Here is a 19,194-nt window from a genome sequence, read left to right on the forward strand (position 1 = left end):
ATATCAATAAGAAAAGGGGATGAATCACGCTAGTTGCATCACTAGCGCACCTCGAAGAGCCCCGGAACAAGTGCTGCTCTGGATTGCTCCTTATTAACCATAATGCGGCAATTACGACATAGAAAGACCGCGCTCCAGTGCATCCCGAGTGATGCAGCTCGATAGCTGCGAACGAAGGTCAAAGTTCGGCTGCGCGCTTCAGCGCGTTCGCGATTTTACTCAGAATTGCGGAAGCCAATCTCTATAGATTCTAGCGGACGCTGGATGTTACAATGAGAGTCTGTAACACTTAAGGAAGCTGGAAAGAATATCCGTCCGATGTCCTGAACGCTGAACTCGAGTCTGGCTACCTGAAGATACTCGAGTGACAAGCACCGACTCCATGACAGGGAGGTGCATAAGTAAAGAGGAAGAGGAGGAAGAGAGGAAAGAAAGAGAGGACGGACCACCATCCAAGCATTCTGGGATAAGTAGTCCTACCTTTTCCCTACACATACATTCCCCCTTATTTGACTGTGGACGTGACAATGCCATGCCTTTGTTTCCATTCCACTGCATCCAGATAGCAAGTTTTTATTTTTGTTCAAATTTGACGAGCATGTTTACATTTGGAATCGTGTTCCACAAAGGTACATGGAAAGTCCATCAATCTTTAATCAAATTCTGAAAAAATGTCTTGGATCACTGGTGCTGCCCGGACAATCAGTCCTGGTGCAGTATATCGATGACCTACTACTGGCATCGAGAACTCAAAAGGACTTTGTGATTGATTACATTGCATTATTGAACCATTTAGCAAAAGGTGGACATGAAGTGTCACCAGAGAAATTGCAATATTGTACAACCTCAGTCAAGTATCTGGGACACCAGATAGAAAGAGGGGTCAGAAGAGTGACATCTGAAAGAATGAAAATAATTCAAACATGAAATTACCATAGACTCAGAAAGAGATCAGAGTGTTTCTCGGGGTTGTAGGTTACTGCAGGCAGTGGATTGTGGGATTTGCGGCGCTAGCAAAAGCATTGGTTCAAATGACAAAGAAACAAGATAAAGATCCAGTCGAATGGGATGATGAAAGCATGACTGCTTTCTTAAAATAATGTAACAGTCTGTGTGAAGCTCCAGCATTAGGAATGCTTGATTACTCGAAAGAGTTTGCACTATTTTGTGACACAAGAGACAATTGTGCTCTCTCAGTTCTAACTCAGACCCATGGATTAATGCGTCGACCACTGCCATATTTTTCTGCCACATTGGACTCAGTGGCATTAGCACTGCCAGGTTGTCTGAAAGCGGTAGCTGCAACTTGTATGAGTCTTGAGCAAAGTGAATCCATTATCATGGGACACCCTGTAACAGTGTATGTCCCACATTCAGTCGTGATTCTGTTAACCAGAACACAAACTCAGAATTTAACTCCTAGTCGGATGACTAAATATGAAAGAATTACCATTGGGTCAGAAAACGTGACAATAGTGAGGTGCACTATTTTAAATCCAGCAACCTTATTGCCAGATTCTCATTTTGAGGAAGTAAGAGAGGAAGTCGAACATGATTGTATCGACTTAACTGAATTCAGTACTAAACCTGGCGCAGACATCCAGGAAGAACCTTTAAAAGACCCAGAACATGAGCTGTTTCTAGATGGCTCGTGTATGCGCCATGAGGAAGGAGGATTAAGTGCTGTTTATGCTGTGTGCACATTATCTGGTATAGTTTAGGCATCCTATTTACCAGGAGTCAAGTCTGCACAAGTAGCCGAATTGATTGCTTTAATAAAAGCAAGCAAAAATGGGAAAAATTGGAGAGTAACCATTTACACTGATAGCCAGTATGGTTACGGGGTTGTGCATGACTTTGGCCAACTCTGGATGCAAAGGAAGTTCATGACTTCTTCAGGAACCCCTATTAAAAATTGACAATTTGTAAAAGAATTACTTGAAGCAATTCAATTGCCTAAAGAATCGGCCGTGGTCAAGTGTGCTGCTCACCAATCTGAAAATGACAAAGTGACAGATGGTAACCGATATGCTGACCAAGTGGTTCAACATTGTGCCAGATATAAAATGGCAGTAAATAAGAAATTCGAAGCATGTGGAAAAAGCTGCCAACTTATGCTATTGAGAGGTGGGATGAAGTGAAAGATTTACAAGGTGAAGCAGAGCCCAAAGAAAAGGAAGACTGGCAGAAAATAGGGTGTCAGGCAAGACCTGAAGATGGTGTGATAGTTTACCTAGATGGGAGACCAGTATTACCTGACTGTATGCTTGCACCAAAGGCTAGGATGTACCAAGGGTAGAGATGCAATGATCCGATTGGTCAGACAAGATTGGTTCAATACAAAGTTCAGGAACATAGCAGAGAGTCTTTGCCAGAGATGCTTAACATGTCAACGAATGAACCCTGGTAAGAAAACTTGGTTTGTTCCGGGAAAATTGGGAAGGCAGAAGGCCCGTTTATTAGACTCCAAATTGACTTCATTCAGTTACCTGCTTGTTAAGGATTAAAGTATGTCTTGGTCATTGTCTGCCTATTTTCAAAATGGGTGAAGGCATACCCTACCTGCAGGAATGACAGCTTAACTGCAGCCAAACTCTTTTTAAGAGAACTCATTCCTCGGTTCGGTTTTCCAGTAACGATTGAGTCAGACCGAGGGAAACATTTTAATAATTATTGGTCTAATCTGTGAAGCATTCAAAATTGAGCAAAAGCTGCACTATGCATACCGCCCAGAGGCTTCTGGAGTGGTAGAACAATTGAATGGCACAATTAAAGCAAGATTGGGGAAGATGTGTGAATCTACCCAATTAGAATGGCCTGATGCTTTACACCTCTTGTCCTGATGGGACTCAGAAGCATACCAGACAAGAAAACAGGCGTGAGTCCCCATGAAATACTCATGGGAAGGACAATGAGGCAAGCATGTGCGCCAGGACATCAGCTGTTAACTATATTTGATGATTTTGTGTTGGAGTACTGTAAAGAGTTGGCTGACCAAGTGCGTTCTATTTCTTACCAGGTTGGGGAAGACGCTGAAGCCAGACATTCAACTCCAGCACATGATTTGAACCCTGGAGATTGGGTAGTGATAAAAAATCACACCCAGGCGTCTTGCCTAGCACCAAGGTGGGGAGAGCCACATCAAGTGATACTGGTCACCACCACAGCTGTAAAGTGCAAGGGAATCCCCAACTGGATCCACGCATGTCACACCAAAAGGGTAACAGAACCTGCTGAAGTTGAGGCTGAAGGTTGTGCAGCTGAAGGGTCTCAAGAAGTTGATCCTGAAGTAGTTGACGAAGAACAACCGAGCACCAGTCAGGATGAATGGATCCCAGTGGTTGATATACCAGAAGTAATAATAGGAACAAGAAGCCAAACATATTTAGATAGTCAGACTGATAGTGAGGATGAGACAGGAATAGAAGAACGTACTCAGATTACAAAAATCAAAGCTAATGGTAATCATAAGGAGGACCAGATAAGGAAAGAGCAATATACTCAGACCAACGAAACCCCCAACAGAACACCTCTATCTGAGGAGGGATAGACAGGTACTAGACAAAACGCACAGGCAGAGGACAATCAAGAAACTGCAAGACCTGTGCAGGACCAGACAGGATTAGTCAAACGGGTTCAGGATGAAGGTAAAATTCCAGGCCCAACAAAGTCATTTCCTGAACCAGGTCAGACTAGTGTAGAAGAACCCATTCAGGCAGAAACGTCAACATCAATTAGCCCTGGACAAGGTCAGTTAGAGAGGCTACCTGATGTTGACGAAAATCAAGTTGTACCACAACTTAAAGAAAACAAAAGAACATTCAAAAATTAGAAAGCACAGTGCCAGCCAAAAGACTCAGAAAAGGTGATAAATGGCTTGTTTTGTTAAAAGATTGAAATATCGCCTAGCCACAATAGATGAAGAGCCTGAACAAGTAGACAAAGTGACAAGTCAAACTGAACCATCTACAAGCAATCTAAAAAGGAGAATTCCACACCTGAAATAGCTGAACCGTAAATTCAAAGGCCCTGAATGGACGTATGTCATCCTTGAAGATTTCGAAAATCTGGAAATCAGTGATGAAAGTGATGAAGAATTGATTACTCATCAATCTATTGAAGAAGCGAGGCCAACTTGAGATAAATCACAGGTTTATTCTGTGCAAAATTCTCAAAGAGGGGTTAAGCCTCCTTAGTCAAAATGGCTGATAATCGAGTTACTGGAAACTCGAAAAAAAGTTGTATGAAGACATGCTATAGAATATGCATATGTAGTGTGTTAATAGTACTTATAGTGTGGCTAGGACTGACAATAGCAATACCGTACTTGATGGCTGCTAAGCAAAATTACACTGGTATACACGGAAAGATAGCGCACCATAAACAAAATAAAGTAGACTTAGAAGCACAAGATAAGATAGAATTATATCACTTTAGAAATAGAAACACAACTGATATGAATGTATTCGCTAACCTATTAGTACACTATTTAGAAACAATACAAATTAGTGACTGTTATGTCTGTATGAAATTACCAACTTCAGTAGCTGAAGGTGTTACTTACCACCATTTACCTGGGACCTATGGCATTTCTTGTAGTATATTAACTAGTTTATTTTATAGAACAGGAAGGTTACAGTATTTCTATTCTAACATAGATGTCCTTTTTTCTGAAATTTCTATACGTAGTAGAATTAATCCCGTCCTTAGTAGTAAAGACATAATTCATGTGTGAATATTTTCTAACGATGACAGAAATAAATATAGCTGATGCACACAAAGACAATTTAATATGTAAATTACACAAAGAAGAAAAGATATTTTTAAATTTAGTAGAGAAGATGAGACAGGATTTCCATAGAAAGGCCACTGAAACGAAACCCCAGACACCCAAATGGACTGAAAGGGAGGTATTTAGGCAACTGGCAAAACTCATGCTGCTAAATCTTTGGACTTTGAAAAGAAGGAGAAAATCTGTCTCCATAGAAAGAAAACTGAGTATAACAATGTATTCATCGGTTCCAGTGAATGTGAACACAATTTCCTCATATTGGGGGTTGGGGACTAAAAGGGGGAACTGGTCCAGTATTTCCTGGAGTCTATTATATTTGTGGGAACAAAGCTTACTTTAAGTTGTCGGATCATTGGTATGGGAGTTGCTATTTCGGAATAGTATTCCTAAAAGTATATCATGTAAAAAGAATCACTGGAAGCAAAGAACACGAAAATGAACTAACACAATATAAAAGAGCTAGTTTTGCAGAAATTGTAGGTGATATATTGAGTGCATTGATACCTTCAGTGGGAGTAGTCCTAAACAGTCAAAGAATCTGGATCGCTTATCAACTGACACTGCTGGAGGATTTTTATTGATCAATACCGAATTGGTTGTGATCAGATCAATGGTTTTACAAAATCGACTTGCTCTTTACATATTATTGGCAAAAGAGGGCGGAGTCTGTAGAATGTTGAAGGCACAACATTGTTGCACTTACATACCTGATAAAAGTGTTGAAATTGGGAGGTATGTAAGAAATATTACTCATTTGGAAGAAGAATTGAAACCACTGGAGGTTGATAGTGCTTGGAAGAGACTAACTGATTGTCTCTACTCTGTTGGTAACTGGATTTCTAATGTAGGTAGAAGTATTATAGGTAAAGTACTGATGCCAATAATGGGAATATCACTAATAATATTGGTGATAATGATTTGGTGAAAATGCTGCAGAAACAGAAAAAGATATACGGTGAATGAGAAAAAAACAAAAAACGAAAGATAGATGAAATTCAAATGGAAGAATTAAAAGGGGATATATATAAAAGAATGAAAGTTTTTCAGAATGAAAGTGGAAAAAGAACTCCCAAAGTAATTGAAGAAATTGAACTGGGAGAATGCTAAAGTTGGCATCTGGTTCCTTAAATTGTGATGATATAAAATATCATCAAAGAGGGGATTGATGGAGCAAGGTTTCACATATACCGAAACTTGCTCGTACTCAGCCCTCTCGAAATATTATGTAATATAAATAATCAACATGTTTTGTCCATTAATATTTATATTACACGACATATTTAGCAAGCTGGGGAAGCATGTCTATGTGCTTTTACTAACAGTAAACCGAATGCATTAAAATGGCTGCCGAAAATGTGGGAACTGACCTACGCATGGGACTGCCACACTCACATGGTGTGACGTATCTTTCGCTTGGTGGGAATTTCTTGCTTCTGCGCACTAGTGCCAAGATGGACGCTTCTTGCTTACTCATACTAATGCACATGCTGCTGCTTGTACTAAACATTGTTCGTTCTGCTAAACTATTAATGCTATAGAATAAATAAAGTAATGGGGTTAGAGTAGAGATAAGTGGTATACAGTGCATTCATTTATATTTGTATTCTAATGTGCTTCTCTTTGATTTTGCTATTAGCTCGTATTTGGGCCCGAAAATGACTTGCATCTCCATATTGAGACAAGCATTACGCATGCGCCGGGAACTTTGAGAGACCTCAAGCCATGGCATTGAATGAAGGCCTGAAGTTGTCTTTCCGCCGAATCGCCTGAGAACCTCGCCCCCTGACCTGGGAATAGAAGACTTGCAACTGTATATAATTTGTATAACAAAATGAAATACTATTTTGGGCGAAATAAAAACATGAGAAAATAAATTATGGGCGGGAACTTGATCAATACAGCCTAATGAACAATGATCTCATCTTAGTATGGTGTGATGACCTCTCCTCATCTTTCTGACCAATCACTGAAGGGGAACACATAGATTTGCAACATTTAGGGGTGGTACATTGCCCTGGAAATGGGGTAACTAAGGTAGGTTTAGTTAGAGAAATTGTCTGACTTTTCCGAATAGCTGACCTGTCATCGACCCAACGCACGCTATTGGAGATTGAGAGCAGAGGTGCTGGTGGAGCACTCTGTCAGAAAATTCGGGGTGTTTGGGGAAACTATCGATTACCCAGTTGGGGTACTAATTTGGCCTAGAGAGAGGGGTGTGACGCTGGTGTTGCACTTAGCGGAGGTCACTGGTCCTGAACTACACCTGGCTTGTCCCGTGGGCACCTGATTAGTCGGGAGCCTTGTCTTTTGCCCTAGCCCTTGACCAGGATTGGTCCTTGCACCATTCTAGGTAAATATAACTCCATGTAGTGTGTCCTTGTGCTATTTCCCTTTCTCACCCTGACCCGGTACCAATGTTTAAAGGTGTTACTGTGATTTCTTGCAAACTTTATATCTTATTAATCATATTTTTACTTATGAAATTTATGGTCGCTGAAATTTGGATGAAGACTCACTTAAACTTACATAGATAAAGCATTTAAAACTTTCCCTGAGCCTGTGGTTATTACAGGACAGGTAAAATTGTTTAAATACTGCATACGGCCGAAGGGAGTTAAGTAAATAAATAAATAAATAAATAAAAAGAATTATATTGCGCCCACTGCATCGCCATTTGCGATGCACCGCGTGCAATGTAATTCTTTTTATTTATTTATTTATTTACTTAACTCCCTTCGGCCGTATTACAGAGTTTACCCACCTAGCCCCTCCCCCGCCCCACCTCACTGCCCGCAGCACTCTCTCGAGGAACCGCTACCGCCTGCTTCACCGCCCCCAGGAAGACATTGCTGTTGCTCAAAGCAGCCTGCAACAAAACAACATTCCGGGGGTCCTCTAACCATTGATAATGCCACTCCTTAAGAGAACTGCATGCGACTATCTGTGTGCTCTGGAACAGCTTTATAAGACCAGCTCTAGCCCTATCCCCTCCTCCCCTAGCTGACACCCCAAGACATGTCGCCACTCTGTGTAAGCTAGCTGGCAAAGTACTTAGCTTTGAGACACACTCCCGGGCGCTGGAATGGCAGGTGCATCAGGCACTCTGCCTAGTCTTGACACCTTTCCAAGATAATATTTACTTGTTCTTTCAAGTATCTGCAGATGCCTCAATGTGATATCGAACTGAACTGAAAACAAAAAAGTATTTATTCACATATAACATAACGTTTTAGTCTTAAATCAGCTGTAGAATACATTTAAATGTGCTTTCTATTTGTATTTGTTCTTTTAAGTATGTACAGATAAAGGGTAAACAATATATTCCTGCTTTAAGTGATTTTGCGCATTTTTTTACGAACTGGAAATTATCTTCCCAGTCTTCATTTGATCTCTGTAGCATGTGCTTACCTGTTAGGGACATAATAAAGTTCAACTGCATGGGGGTGTGAGACTTTTTATGATGCTTTATTTACTTTTTTATCTTCTGGGCACAGAATCGTTTTGTAAAAATATCTTAACCTTTCAGTTCAATGGTTTTTAAGCAGTTTCAAGATATTTTAGGGCTTCTCATTGATCAAAAGGGTGTAATTTCTAGTATTTATCTCTTTTCATGGACTCGACTGCTTGGTTTTACTTGCGAGAAAATGTCACACTAAGGGGCATATTTACAAGCCCCTATCACCACCACAATGTCACTTTTAAGGACATTGTTGTGACGATAGGGGCTGCACCTTCTTTACAAGGCAGCGTTAAGCCACTTAAATAAGGCAGCCTTTCACGCATGAAAGGAGAGGGCAGTGGGTGTTGCTGTGAGCATTCCATCGCAACACCCATTGATTTTGACGCTGCCCCATATTTGCAAGGGTGGCATAAATATGGGGCAGCGCCACAATTAAGACCATGGAAAACCTTGTCTTCCCCTGGCGTAACAAGGAGCAATGTTTAATTCCTCCTAGTTATTGCTGTTACATGTGTGCTGCATTGTGCACATGGAAACAGCAAAATGCCAATGAATATTTATGTGCAGGAAGGGACCCCATTAAAAACAAGCATTAGAAATGCAATCGGGCTCGGATTTATTTGAGTTTGAGCTAATGGCATTGTAAATGTCAATGTATGGTTGCTATGTGTTATGGAGTGTGTTCATGTGGTGTGTAATGCTAGGGATCTCCTTGTGAATGTGCGAATATTGCACCACTTGCCTGTGATGTCCTTCTTATGTGTGAGAAGCTTGCACCTCTGCTGCCTGTGGTCTCCTTGTGAGTGTAAGAAGCTTGCACTGTTGCTGCCTGTGATGTCGTTCTTGTGAGTGGGTGAAGATTGCACCTCAGCTGGCTGTGGTCTCCTTGTGAGTGTATGCACTGTCATTGCTAGCCTGTAGATATGCACTATCATCGCTAGCCTGTAGATATGCATTGGCTTCACTAGCCTGTAGGTATGCACCGTCATCGCTAGCCTGTAGATATGCACTGTCATCGCTAGCCTGTAGATATGCGCTGTCATTGCTATCCTGTAGATATGCGCTGTCGTAGCTAGCCTGTAGATATGCATTATCATCGCTAGCTTGTAGGTATGCACTGTCATCGCTAGCCTGTAGATATGCTTTGTCATCGCTAGCCTGTAGATATGCACTGTCATCACTAGCCTGTAGATATGCATTGGCTTCACTAGCCTGTAGATATGCACCGTCATCGCTAGCCTGTAGATATGCACTGTCATCGCTAACCTGTAGATATGCATTGGCTTCACTAGGCTGTAGTTATGCACTGTCACCGCTAGCCTGTAGATATGCGCTGTCATTGCTAGCCTGTAGATATGCTCTGTCATCGCTAGCCTGTAGATATGCACTGTTATCGCTAGCCTGTAGATATGCACTGTCATCGCTAGCCTGTAGATATGCATTGGCTTCACTAGCCTGTAGATATGCACTGTCATCTGCACTCTGCACCGCCACTATGCACCGCCACTCTGCACCGCCACTCTGCACCGCCACTCTGCACCGCCACTCTGCACCGCCACTCTGCACTGCCACTCTGCACCGCCACTCTGCACCGCCACTCTGCACCGCCACTCTGCACCGTCACTCTGCACCGCCACTCTGCACTCTGCACCGCCACTCTGCACTGCCACTCTGCACCGCCACTCTGCACCGCCACTCTGCACCGCCACTCTGCACCGCCACTCTGCACTCTGCACCGCCACTCTGCACCGCCACTCTGCACTCTGCACTGCCACTCTGCACTGCCACTCTACACCGCCACTCTGCACCGCCACTCTGCACCGCCACTCTGCACCGCCACTCTGCACCGCCACCCTGCACCGCCACCCTGCACCGCCACTCTGCACCACCGCACCGCCACTCTGCACCGCCACTCTGCACCGCCACTCTGCACCGCCACTCTGCACCGCCACTCTGCACTCTGCACCGCCACTCTGCACCGCCACCCTGCACCGCCACCCTGCACCGCCACTCTGCACCACCGCACTGCCACTCTGCACCACCGCACTGCCACTCTGCACCGCCACTCTGCAACGCCACTCTGCACCGCCACTCTGCACTCTGCACCGCCACTATGCACCGCAACTCTGCACTCTGCACCGCCACCCTGCACCGCCACTCTGCACCACCTCACTGCCACTCTGCACTGCCACTCTGCACCACCGCACTGCCACTCTGCACTGCCACTCTGCACCACCGCACTGCCACTCTGCACCGCCACTCTGCACCGCCACTCTGCACTCTGCACCGCCACTCTGCACCGCCACTCTGCACCGCCACTCTGCACCGCCACTCTGCACCGCCACTCTGCACCACTGCACCGCCACTCTGCACTGCACCGCCACTCTGCACCGCCACTCTGCACTCTGCACTGCCACTCTGCACTCTGCACTGCCACTGTGCACCGCCACTCTGCACCGCCACTCTGCACTGCCACTCTGCACCGCCACTCTGCACCGCCACTCTGCACCGCCACTCTGCACCGCCACTCTGCACTCTGCGCTGCCACTCTGCACTGCCACTCTGCACCACCACTCTGCACTCTGCACCGCCACTCTGCACCGCCACTATGCACTCTGCACCGCCACTCTGCACCGCCACTCTGCACCGCCACTCTGCACCGCCACTCTGCACCGCCACCCTGCACGCCACTCTGCACCGCCACTCTGCACCACCGCACTGCCACTCTGCACCGCCACTCTGCACCGCCACTCTGCGCCGCCACTCTGCGCCGCCACGCTGCGCCGCCACTCTGCACTCTGCACCGCCACTCTGCACCGCCACTCTGCACCGCCACTCTGCACCGCCACTCTGCACCACTGCACCGCCACTCTGCACTGCCACTCTGCACCGCCACTCTGCACCACCACTCTGCACCACCACTCTGCACCACCACTCTGCACTCTGCACCGCCACTCTGCACCGCCACTCTGCACTCTGCACCGCCACTATGCACCGCCACTCTGCACTCTGCACCGCCACTCTGCACCGCCACTCTGCACCGCCACTCTGCACCGCCACTCTGCACTGCACCGCCACTCTGCACCGCCACTCTGCACCGCCACTCTGCACCGCCACTCTGCACTCTGCACTGCCACTCTGCACCGCCACTCTGCACCGCCACTCTGCACCACCACTCTGCACCACCACTCTGCACTTTGCACTGCCACTCTGCACCCTCACTCTGAACCCCCACTCTGCACCGCCACTCTGCACCGCCACTCTGCACCGCCACTCTGCACCGCCACTCTGCACTCTGCACTGCCACTCTGCACCACTGCACCGCCACTCTGCACTGCACCGCCACTCTGCACCGCCACTCTGCACCGCCACTCTGCACCGCCACTCTGCACCGCCACTCTGCACCACCTCACTGCCACTCTGCACTGCCACTCTGCACCACCGCACTGCCACTCTGCACTGCACCGCCACTCTGCACCGCCACTCTGCACCGCCACTCTGCACCGCCACTCTGCACCGCCGCTCTGCACCGCCGCTCTGCACTCTGCACTGCCACTCTGCACTCTGCACCGCCACTCTGCACCGCCACTCTGCACCGCCACTCTGCACCGCCACTCTGCACCGCCACTCTGCACCGCCACTCTGCACTCTGCACTCTGCACCGCCACTCTGCACCGCCACTCTGCACTCTGCACTGCCACTCTGCACTGCCACTCTGCACCGCCACTCTGCACCGCCACCCTGCACCGCCACTCTGCACCGCCACTCTGCACCGCCACTCTGCACCGCCACCCTGCACCGCCACCCTGCACCGCCACTCTGCACCGCCACTCTGCACCACTGCACCGCCACTCTGCACCGCCACTCTGCACCGCCACTCTGCACCGCCACTCTGCACCGCCACTCTGCACTCTGCACCGCCACTCTGCACCGCCACTCTGCACTCTGCACCGCCACCCTGCACCGCCACTCTGCACCACCGCACTGCCACTCTGCACTGCCACTCTGCACCACCGCACTGCCACTCTGCACCGCCACTCTGCACCGCCACTCTGCACCGCCACTCTGCACTCTGCACCGCCACTATGCACCGCCACTCTGCACTCTGCACCGCCACCCTGCACCGCCACTCTGCACCACCTCACTGCCACTCTGCACCACCGCACTGCCACTCTGCACTGCCACTCTGCACCACCGCACTGCCACTCTGCACCGCCACTCTGCACCGCCACTCTGCACTCTGCACCGCAACTATGCACCGCCACTCTGCACCGCCACTCTGCACCGCCACTCTGCACCGCCACTCTGCACCGCCACTCTGCACCGCCACTCTGCACCGCCACACCGCCACTCTGCACCGCCACACCGCCACTCTGCACCGCCACTCTGCACCGCAATTCTGCACCTCTGCACCACCACTCTGCACCGCCACTCTGCACTCTGCACCGCCACTCTGCACCGCCACTCTGCACCGCCACTCTGCACTGCCACTCTGCACCGCCACTCTGCACTGCCACTCTGCACCGCTACTCTGCACCGCCACTCTGCACCGCCACTCTGCACCACCACTCTGCACCGCCACTCTGCACTCTGCGCTGCCACTCTGCACTGCCACTCTGCACCACCACTCTGCACTCTGCACCGCCACTCTGCACCGCCACTCTGCACTCTGCACCGCCACTCTGCACCGCCACTCTGCACCGCCACTCTGCACCGCCACTCTGCACCGCCACTCTGCACCGCCACTCTGCACCGCCACTCGGCACCGCCACTCTGCACCGCCACCCTGCACGCCACTCTGCACCACCACTCTGCACCACTGCACTGCCACTCTGCACCGCCACTCTGCACCGCCACTCTGCGCCGCCACGCTGCGCCGCCACTCTGCACCGCCACTCTGCACTCTGCACCGCCACTATGCACCGCCACTCTGCACCGCCACTCTGCACCACTGCACCGCCACTCTGCACCGCCACTCTGCACCGCCACTCTGCACCACCACTCTGCACCACCACTCTGCACCACCACTCTGCACTCTGCACCGCCACTCTGCACCACCACTCTGAACTCTGCACCGCCACTATGTACCGCCACTATGCACTCTGCACTGCCACTCTGCACCGCCACTCTGCACCGCCACTCTGCACCGCCACTCTGCACCGCCACTCTGCACTGCACCGCCACTCTGCACCGCCACTCTGCACCGCCACTCTGCACCGCCACTCTGCACTCTGCACTGCCACTCTGCACTGCCACTCTGCACCGCCACTCTGCACCACCACTCTGCACCACCACTCTGCACTGCCACTCTGCACCGCCACTCTGCACCCCCACTCTGCACCCCCACTCTGCACCGCCACTCTGCACCGCCACTCTGCACCGCCACTCTGCACCGCCACTCTGCACTCTGCACTGCCACTCTGCACCACTGCATCGCCACTCTGCACTGCACCGCCACTCTGCACCGCCACTCTGCACCGCCACTCTGCACTCTGCACCGCCACTCTGCACCACCTAACTTCCACTCTGCACTGCCACTCTGCACCACCGCACTGCCACTCTGCACCGCCACTCTGCACCACCACTCTGCACCACCACTCTGCACTCTGCACCGCCACTATGCACTAGATGGTATCGGATATTGCTTGTTTCACCTTTGGTCAGAAATCTATAATTTTTTTCCCTTCTGGCTCTTTTTTGTTGTTGTTTTTGTTTTGTTTTCAAACCAGTACTGTGGGAGTTTGAAATGCGCAAACTTTTCCCCATTGCCAGCTTACATGTGACAGTTTCCTGCAAGGTGCTACTATTCTCGTCTCACACATCGAATCCTTTTGTACCTGGTTTCCACTGTTGCATTCAAAACAAAATATTAGAGCGATTATCTTGGCAGTAAAATTGGTTTCTGTAATACTGCATATGATCATAAAGTTGTCCATGGAATCTCCAATTGACAGATGACCAAGTAGTTGAGGCACTTGGTGCCATCAAGTGTGATTTAAAGCGCGGGGCATGCCTTATGATCTATGTGCTCTCTTGAAGGCGTTTATATTGCTATTCAGGCTTGCAATGTAACTTAGAAAATCGATTTTAAAATGTGACTTTGAGAAAATGTAACACTGGTCTACGGCACCCGATTGATTAGTCTTTGCAGCATCTTAGGGTCTTCTATGCACTGCATGTATGTCATACTGAAAACCTCACTCCATGCAAATAAATCTGACCTGAATTGTATGTTTACATCCGTTCTCTTCTATGTGCTGGATTGCTTAGTGTGTTCTGCTGTTGAAGGAACACTTGTGCTTTTTTATGCTAATGTAGTGAGGGCGCGCGCAGTCCAGTGTCTGTCAGGAGCGGCTCTGGGAAACGAACATACACGGGAACTTAAATGTTAAACGCGGCACCATCTGGATTGCATTACACGGCCACTCTGACAGCTCCTAATTAAGATTAATCACTCGGCCGTGCTCGTTCGCGCACACAATATGCCACATCGGCCACGCGTAAATTACTTATAGCCTATCAGGTCAACGCTACAAAAAAAACAGAACAGCGAAGACGAATCACTAGGCAGATGCCATAAAAATCTAAGGAATGTGCCATGCAAGAGCCCTTTCTGAATTCCTTCTTCTTTTGAACGCATAAGATCTCGGGAAGCTCCGCCTCCCCACTTCGTGGAGGCGGAGGCCCGAGCCCTAAAAATGAAGTTTTGCAACTTCTATCTGTACTGCATTGGGCAGCACACATAGAAGTTACAAAACACCATTTAAAGATTGTTTATGTGCAGGAAAGGACACCTTCCCGCATATAAACAATGCGTGGGTGCAAGGGTGCCTGCGTTGGCACTAGGCAGCTAAATTTAGTGCCAGCGCAGGGGGAAACACGGGGCTGCACCTTATTCTTGTAAATATGGTGCAGTCCTGTGTTTCTAAAGTGACAGAGTGTGTTGTTAGCATTCTTGGCTTAACTACATGCTTCGCCACTTTACTAGTAAATATGCCCCTAAGTGTCACACATTTGGCAGTCGAGTGTTACTCATAAGTGCACTGAAATCATGGAAATGTGGCACAGTCTGAAAACGAGGCAGCTATGTGTATGAAGCTTTCTCACACCCCTCTGCTTTCCTCAAAACCCTGCATCTGGGGCCTGTCTGCAGCTACACACAGCCTCCAAGCAGCACCCCCATGTATGTAGCCTTCTTACACCTTACCCTTCCCTCAAAACCCCAGAACCTGGGGCCTAATTGCAGCGACTTTCAGCCTCCAGGCAACACCCCTATTTAAGGGTACTATGTTGGTGCCCTGCCATTTCTGGTGCAATGCAGCAGTTTTAAGATCTACTAGAAAATGTGAACACATCCCTCCCCACTTAAAAGCTCTGAAATGGCTACCATACGAAGCCAGAATACAACTCAAACTGGCCTGTATCACACATAAGGCGCTACACTCAAATACACTGGCGTATCTAGCTCAGAAAGTGCTGATATCAGGAGGAGGCAGGTATATCCAGGGCACAAAAGAGCTTGTGCTGAAACCTCAGTTCTTCCAGAAGAGGAAACATACAACAGAGCTTTCTCAGGCGCCGCACCCAGATTCGGGAACTCACTACCGTCAAACATTAGAAGAATACTGTTCCCTTCAAAATTCAAGAAGGAAGCTAAGATCTTCCTAATTGGTAAATTCCTTCTATAACTTACTACAAGGAATCACGGTCCTAATCGTCTGTCTATTGATTCATCAAATGGTCCTTACGGATTTATAATCAGAGGGCCCCTCAAGACTTCCTGAATGAAGCGCTTTAGGACCTATACAATCTCTTCCAGGGATGGTAAAAAGGAAATTTGTAATTTGACGTATTCTGTCAGTCTCAGATATTTTTGTAAGTACAGAGAACTTTTACTGCCACTGTTTTATATTGTTCTTCATTCGTAAGTTTATGATGGTTGCTATTGTCGCAATCAGGACCGCTATATCTCTGTTAAGCGCTCTGACACCCTAACCGGTCACATTTGCCCTATATAAAACACTAAATAAATAAAAGTAAATTAAATAAAGTACTTAGAGTTTCTCGTTGATCAAATGGGTGTAATTTGTTATATGATTATATGTTTCCATCGTCTTCCTTGCTTGATTTTGTGTGCGAGAAAGTGTCACTCGTAGTCTTTCAATGTCACTCATAATTACACTGAAATGATGAAACTGTCACACATAAGCAATCTGAAACCTTGGCAGCTATGATAGGACTTTAAACAAAATCTAATATATTTATTTGTAGCATGACTTTTCTGTCTTTGTTTCCTTTAGCTTTAGTCAGGGACAATTAACGCAGCTCTGGCGCACGTTTAAATGTGCTATCTTTTTATATTTGCTGTTTAAAGTATGTATAAATAAGGGCTAAAAATCTCGCCTTTATATTATTTTATTTTTGTGCCTTTGAAGTCCGGTGGTAGAAAACAGTGAAGTGGCAACCATAATTGCACATTGAGAAAATCTTATTCCCATTAAATGAACGCCATTAGCTCCGCCTTAATCCCACCTAAACTCAACCTCTTGTTCATGGCTCAATTCGGTGAAGTTCGTTTTTTCCCATTTAAAGTACCATGTTTAGTCCAGCATACTGTTGAAGTTTTTTTCCACCTACAGTGTAAAGTTTTGTAGCCCCTCATTGTCATTATGTAGGTTGAGCTTTTTCTTCACAGTCTACTGTGCTTGTTTTCCCAGCCAGACCTGGCAACACTGCAGCTGATTGCTTTGCATGCTGAGGGGAGAGGCGGGCTGCAGGCTGACTGGCTCGGGGGGAGTGCCCGGGCTGGGAGGATTGAAAGGGCACAGGGCCCCCGGTGTGCTGGGAGGGCAAAGGGAGCTGTCCAGAGTCCTTCTGGGTGCCAGAGGATTCCTGCCCCTCCCTGAGCGCCGACAGCACCAACCCAAATACACAGGAGCAACTGTAAGCAGCCCACCACCTCCATCAACCTGCTGCATGCACCAGCCATGTCAGACTACCAAGTCTCCGTGCAGCAACTCAACGACCTGCTGTCCAACGACAGTGGCTGCTACAGTCTGCCCAGCCAACACTTCAACGAGGTCTACCCCCGGATCTACGTGGGCAATGCGTGAGTAATGGCATGTACCTGTTACTGCCCTACGGGGAGCTGCACTCACTCAGTCACCCGCCCCCTCCTTCTCCATGAATGACAAGTCTGGGGACGTGCATACACACGCCTGTCAATGGCATGCATTAGTTACACACCTTTGGCAAAAATGCCAGCGCCCCTTAAACCAGGATTAAAATGACTCCTCACCTGCATGCAAAAGCACGAAGACACCTCTCAGATCTCACAACGAATCGTCGCGGTTTTAATAAAGGAGACTTGTTATTGGTGTCACTTTTTAAGCGTTTCCAAATTTGTTAGCAAGGTATAGCGATGCACAGGAAAAAACGTGCTTTGACCAAGGTCACACAATTTTGCTGTATCGGAGAAACAATTATGACATACATCTCCAAATTATAGAGTTGCCAATTAACCACACTAATATATAAATACCCAGTCCACTCCCTTACTCATCTTATTCCGTCATCTATCTTATTTACCCGCCTATATGCATGTAGCGATCAGATTCATTTGAAATAATGCCGCTTAAGTCTGGTCCCCTACGCCCCTTTGGAATTTGCATTTAGAAGTAAGATAATGAGAATTAACTAATTTAACCAGGATCACGCCTTTTTAGGCAAGGGGAAAGCAGGTCATCCAGGATCTACACTCAAGAACTTCCTTTAGATGACGTCTCGAGGTGCTCATCAGTCACGTGCACATTTTGGTGTGACCTTCCTTCTGTCTCCTCACCCTACTTTCAGCCTGACATTTGATTTCTCCCTAGACACACAGCCTCATTCATGCCACTTCTACAGGTCACCTGCATAGATTTATTGATACACTGATTTGCTAGCCAGGCACTCCCACACCCCAAGCACAGCACGTCTGGCATGACGCACACCTGTGACGCTGGTATCGCGGGTTCTCCCCAGTGATAACCTTCCCTTCTCTCGCATGCTTCACCGCCGAACGCAGCATGCTCTTGTGCATTCCGTGCCGTGGGTCCCACCTAGGTTTGGCCACGGCGGACAGGTAGAGGACGGCCAGCCGCTATTTCTGTCGCCTTGGGGAGGGGAAACGCGGAGGATCGGAAATCAGTCAGGAGGCAACGCGAACGCTGCCCGCAAATGTATAAAAATAGAACAGGGAGCAGTAAGTGTGAACGGTGCTAGACTTTCTAGCTCAGTCAGCAAAATGAAATTACACAATTTTTTGAAAATGTATTTCAAGCGTGCCTCGTCTGCTCAATGCATTCATGGTACTGGCAGTGAATGTCACTCGTTGTCACTGTTTGGATCGTGGTTGGGGAAAAGTAGAAAGTGGGTCTATCAGATGGTCAGACATATGGGCGGTATCCAACCCACATTTCAGGAACAGTTGGAGTGATAGTTATACAATTCCTGTGTAAGCTTTTCAGTAAACAACCCGGTAAGGCCTGTGTTGGTGAACTCGAAAGACTTCCTGAAGTCCAAACCGACTGGAGCATTTGAGATTTTCATTTGGTTAGATGGCTAACTAGGTGCTCGCATTGGACTCCAAGTGCAGCAATCCTGTAAGGGCGTGGCCGTTTATTAGCTTACTACACGACGCAGACTGGGCATCTGGTTGGTACAGTTGAACTTAATTGCCTCTGCATTCTGTCCAGCCTTTCAGAGCGCAGGGAAGACTTCTGTGATCCGTATCACACCGCTAACCAACAGCAGCTTTGCAAGGGTGCCGTGGCCCCCAGTGCAAGCAATGTAAATGCCCCTTACTGTTGTTTGTATTAAAAACAGGCGTAATCATGCGTCAAGGTGCCCTCTTAGTCCTTTGGGTCCCGGTGCCACTGCACCTACCGTACTATTGGAAGCT

At 47.8% G+C, this 19,194-nt stretch overlaps 1 protein-coding gene across 1 annotated transcript in view; it reads left to right on the forward strand.

The window, feature by feature from the left end:
- The first annotated feature begins 16,975 nt into the window (after nucleotides 1-16,975).
- DUSP3 (dual specificity phosphatase 3) overlaps nucleotides 16,976-19,194 on the forward strand; it is a 385,772-nt gene continuing 383,553 nt past the window's right edge. Inside the window, exon 1 of the mRNA XM_078645293.1 lies at nucleotides 16,976-17,361. Within this exon, the coding sequence (XP_078501419.1) occupies nucleotides 17,240-17,361 (122 nt within the window). The 5' untranslated portion in view covers nucleotides 16,976-17,239. The remainder of the gene's footprint in view (nucleotides 17,362-19,194) is intronic.

The sequence above is a fragment of the Lissotriton helveticus genome, chromosome 5_1 (genome assembly GCF_964261635.1).
Source record: "Lissotriton helveticus chromosome 5_1, aLisHel1.1, whole genome shotgun sequence".
NCBI classification, from domain to species: domain Eukaryota; kingdom Metazoa; phylum Chordata; class Amphibia; order Caudata; family Salamandridae; genus Lissotriton; species Lissotriton helveticus.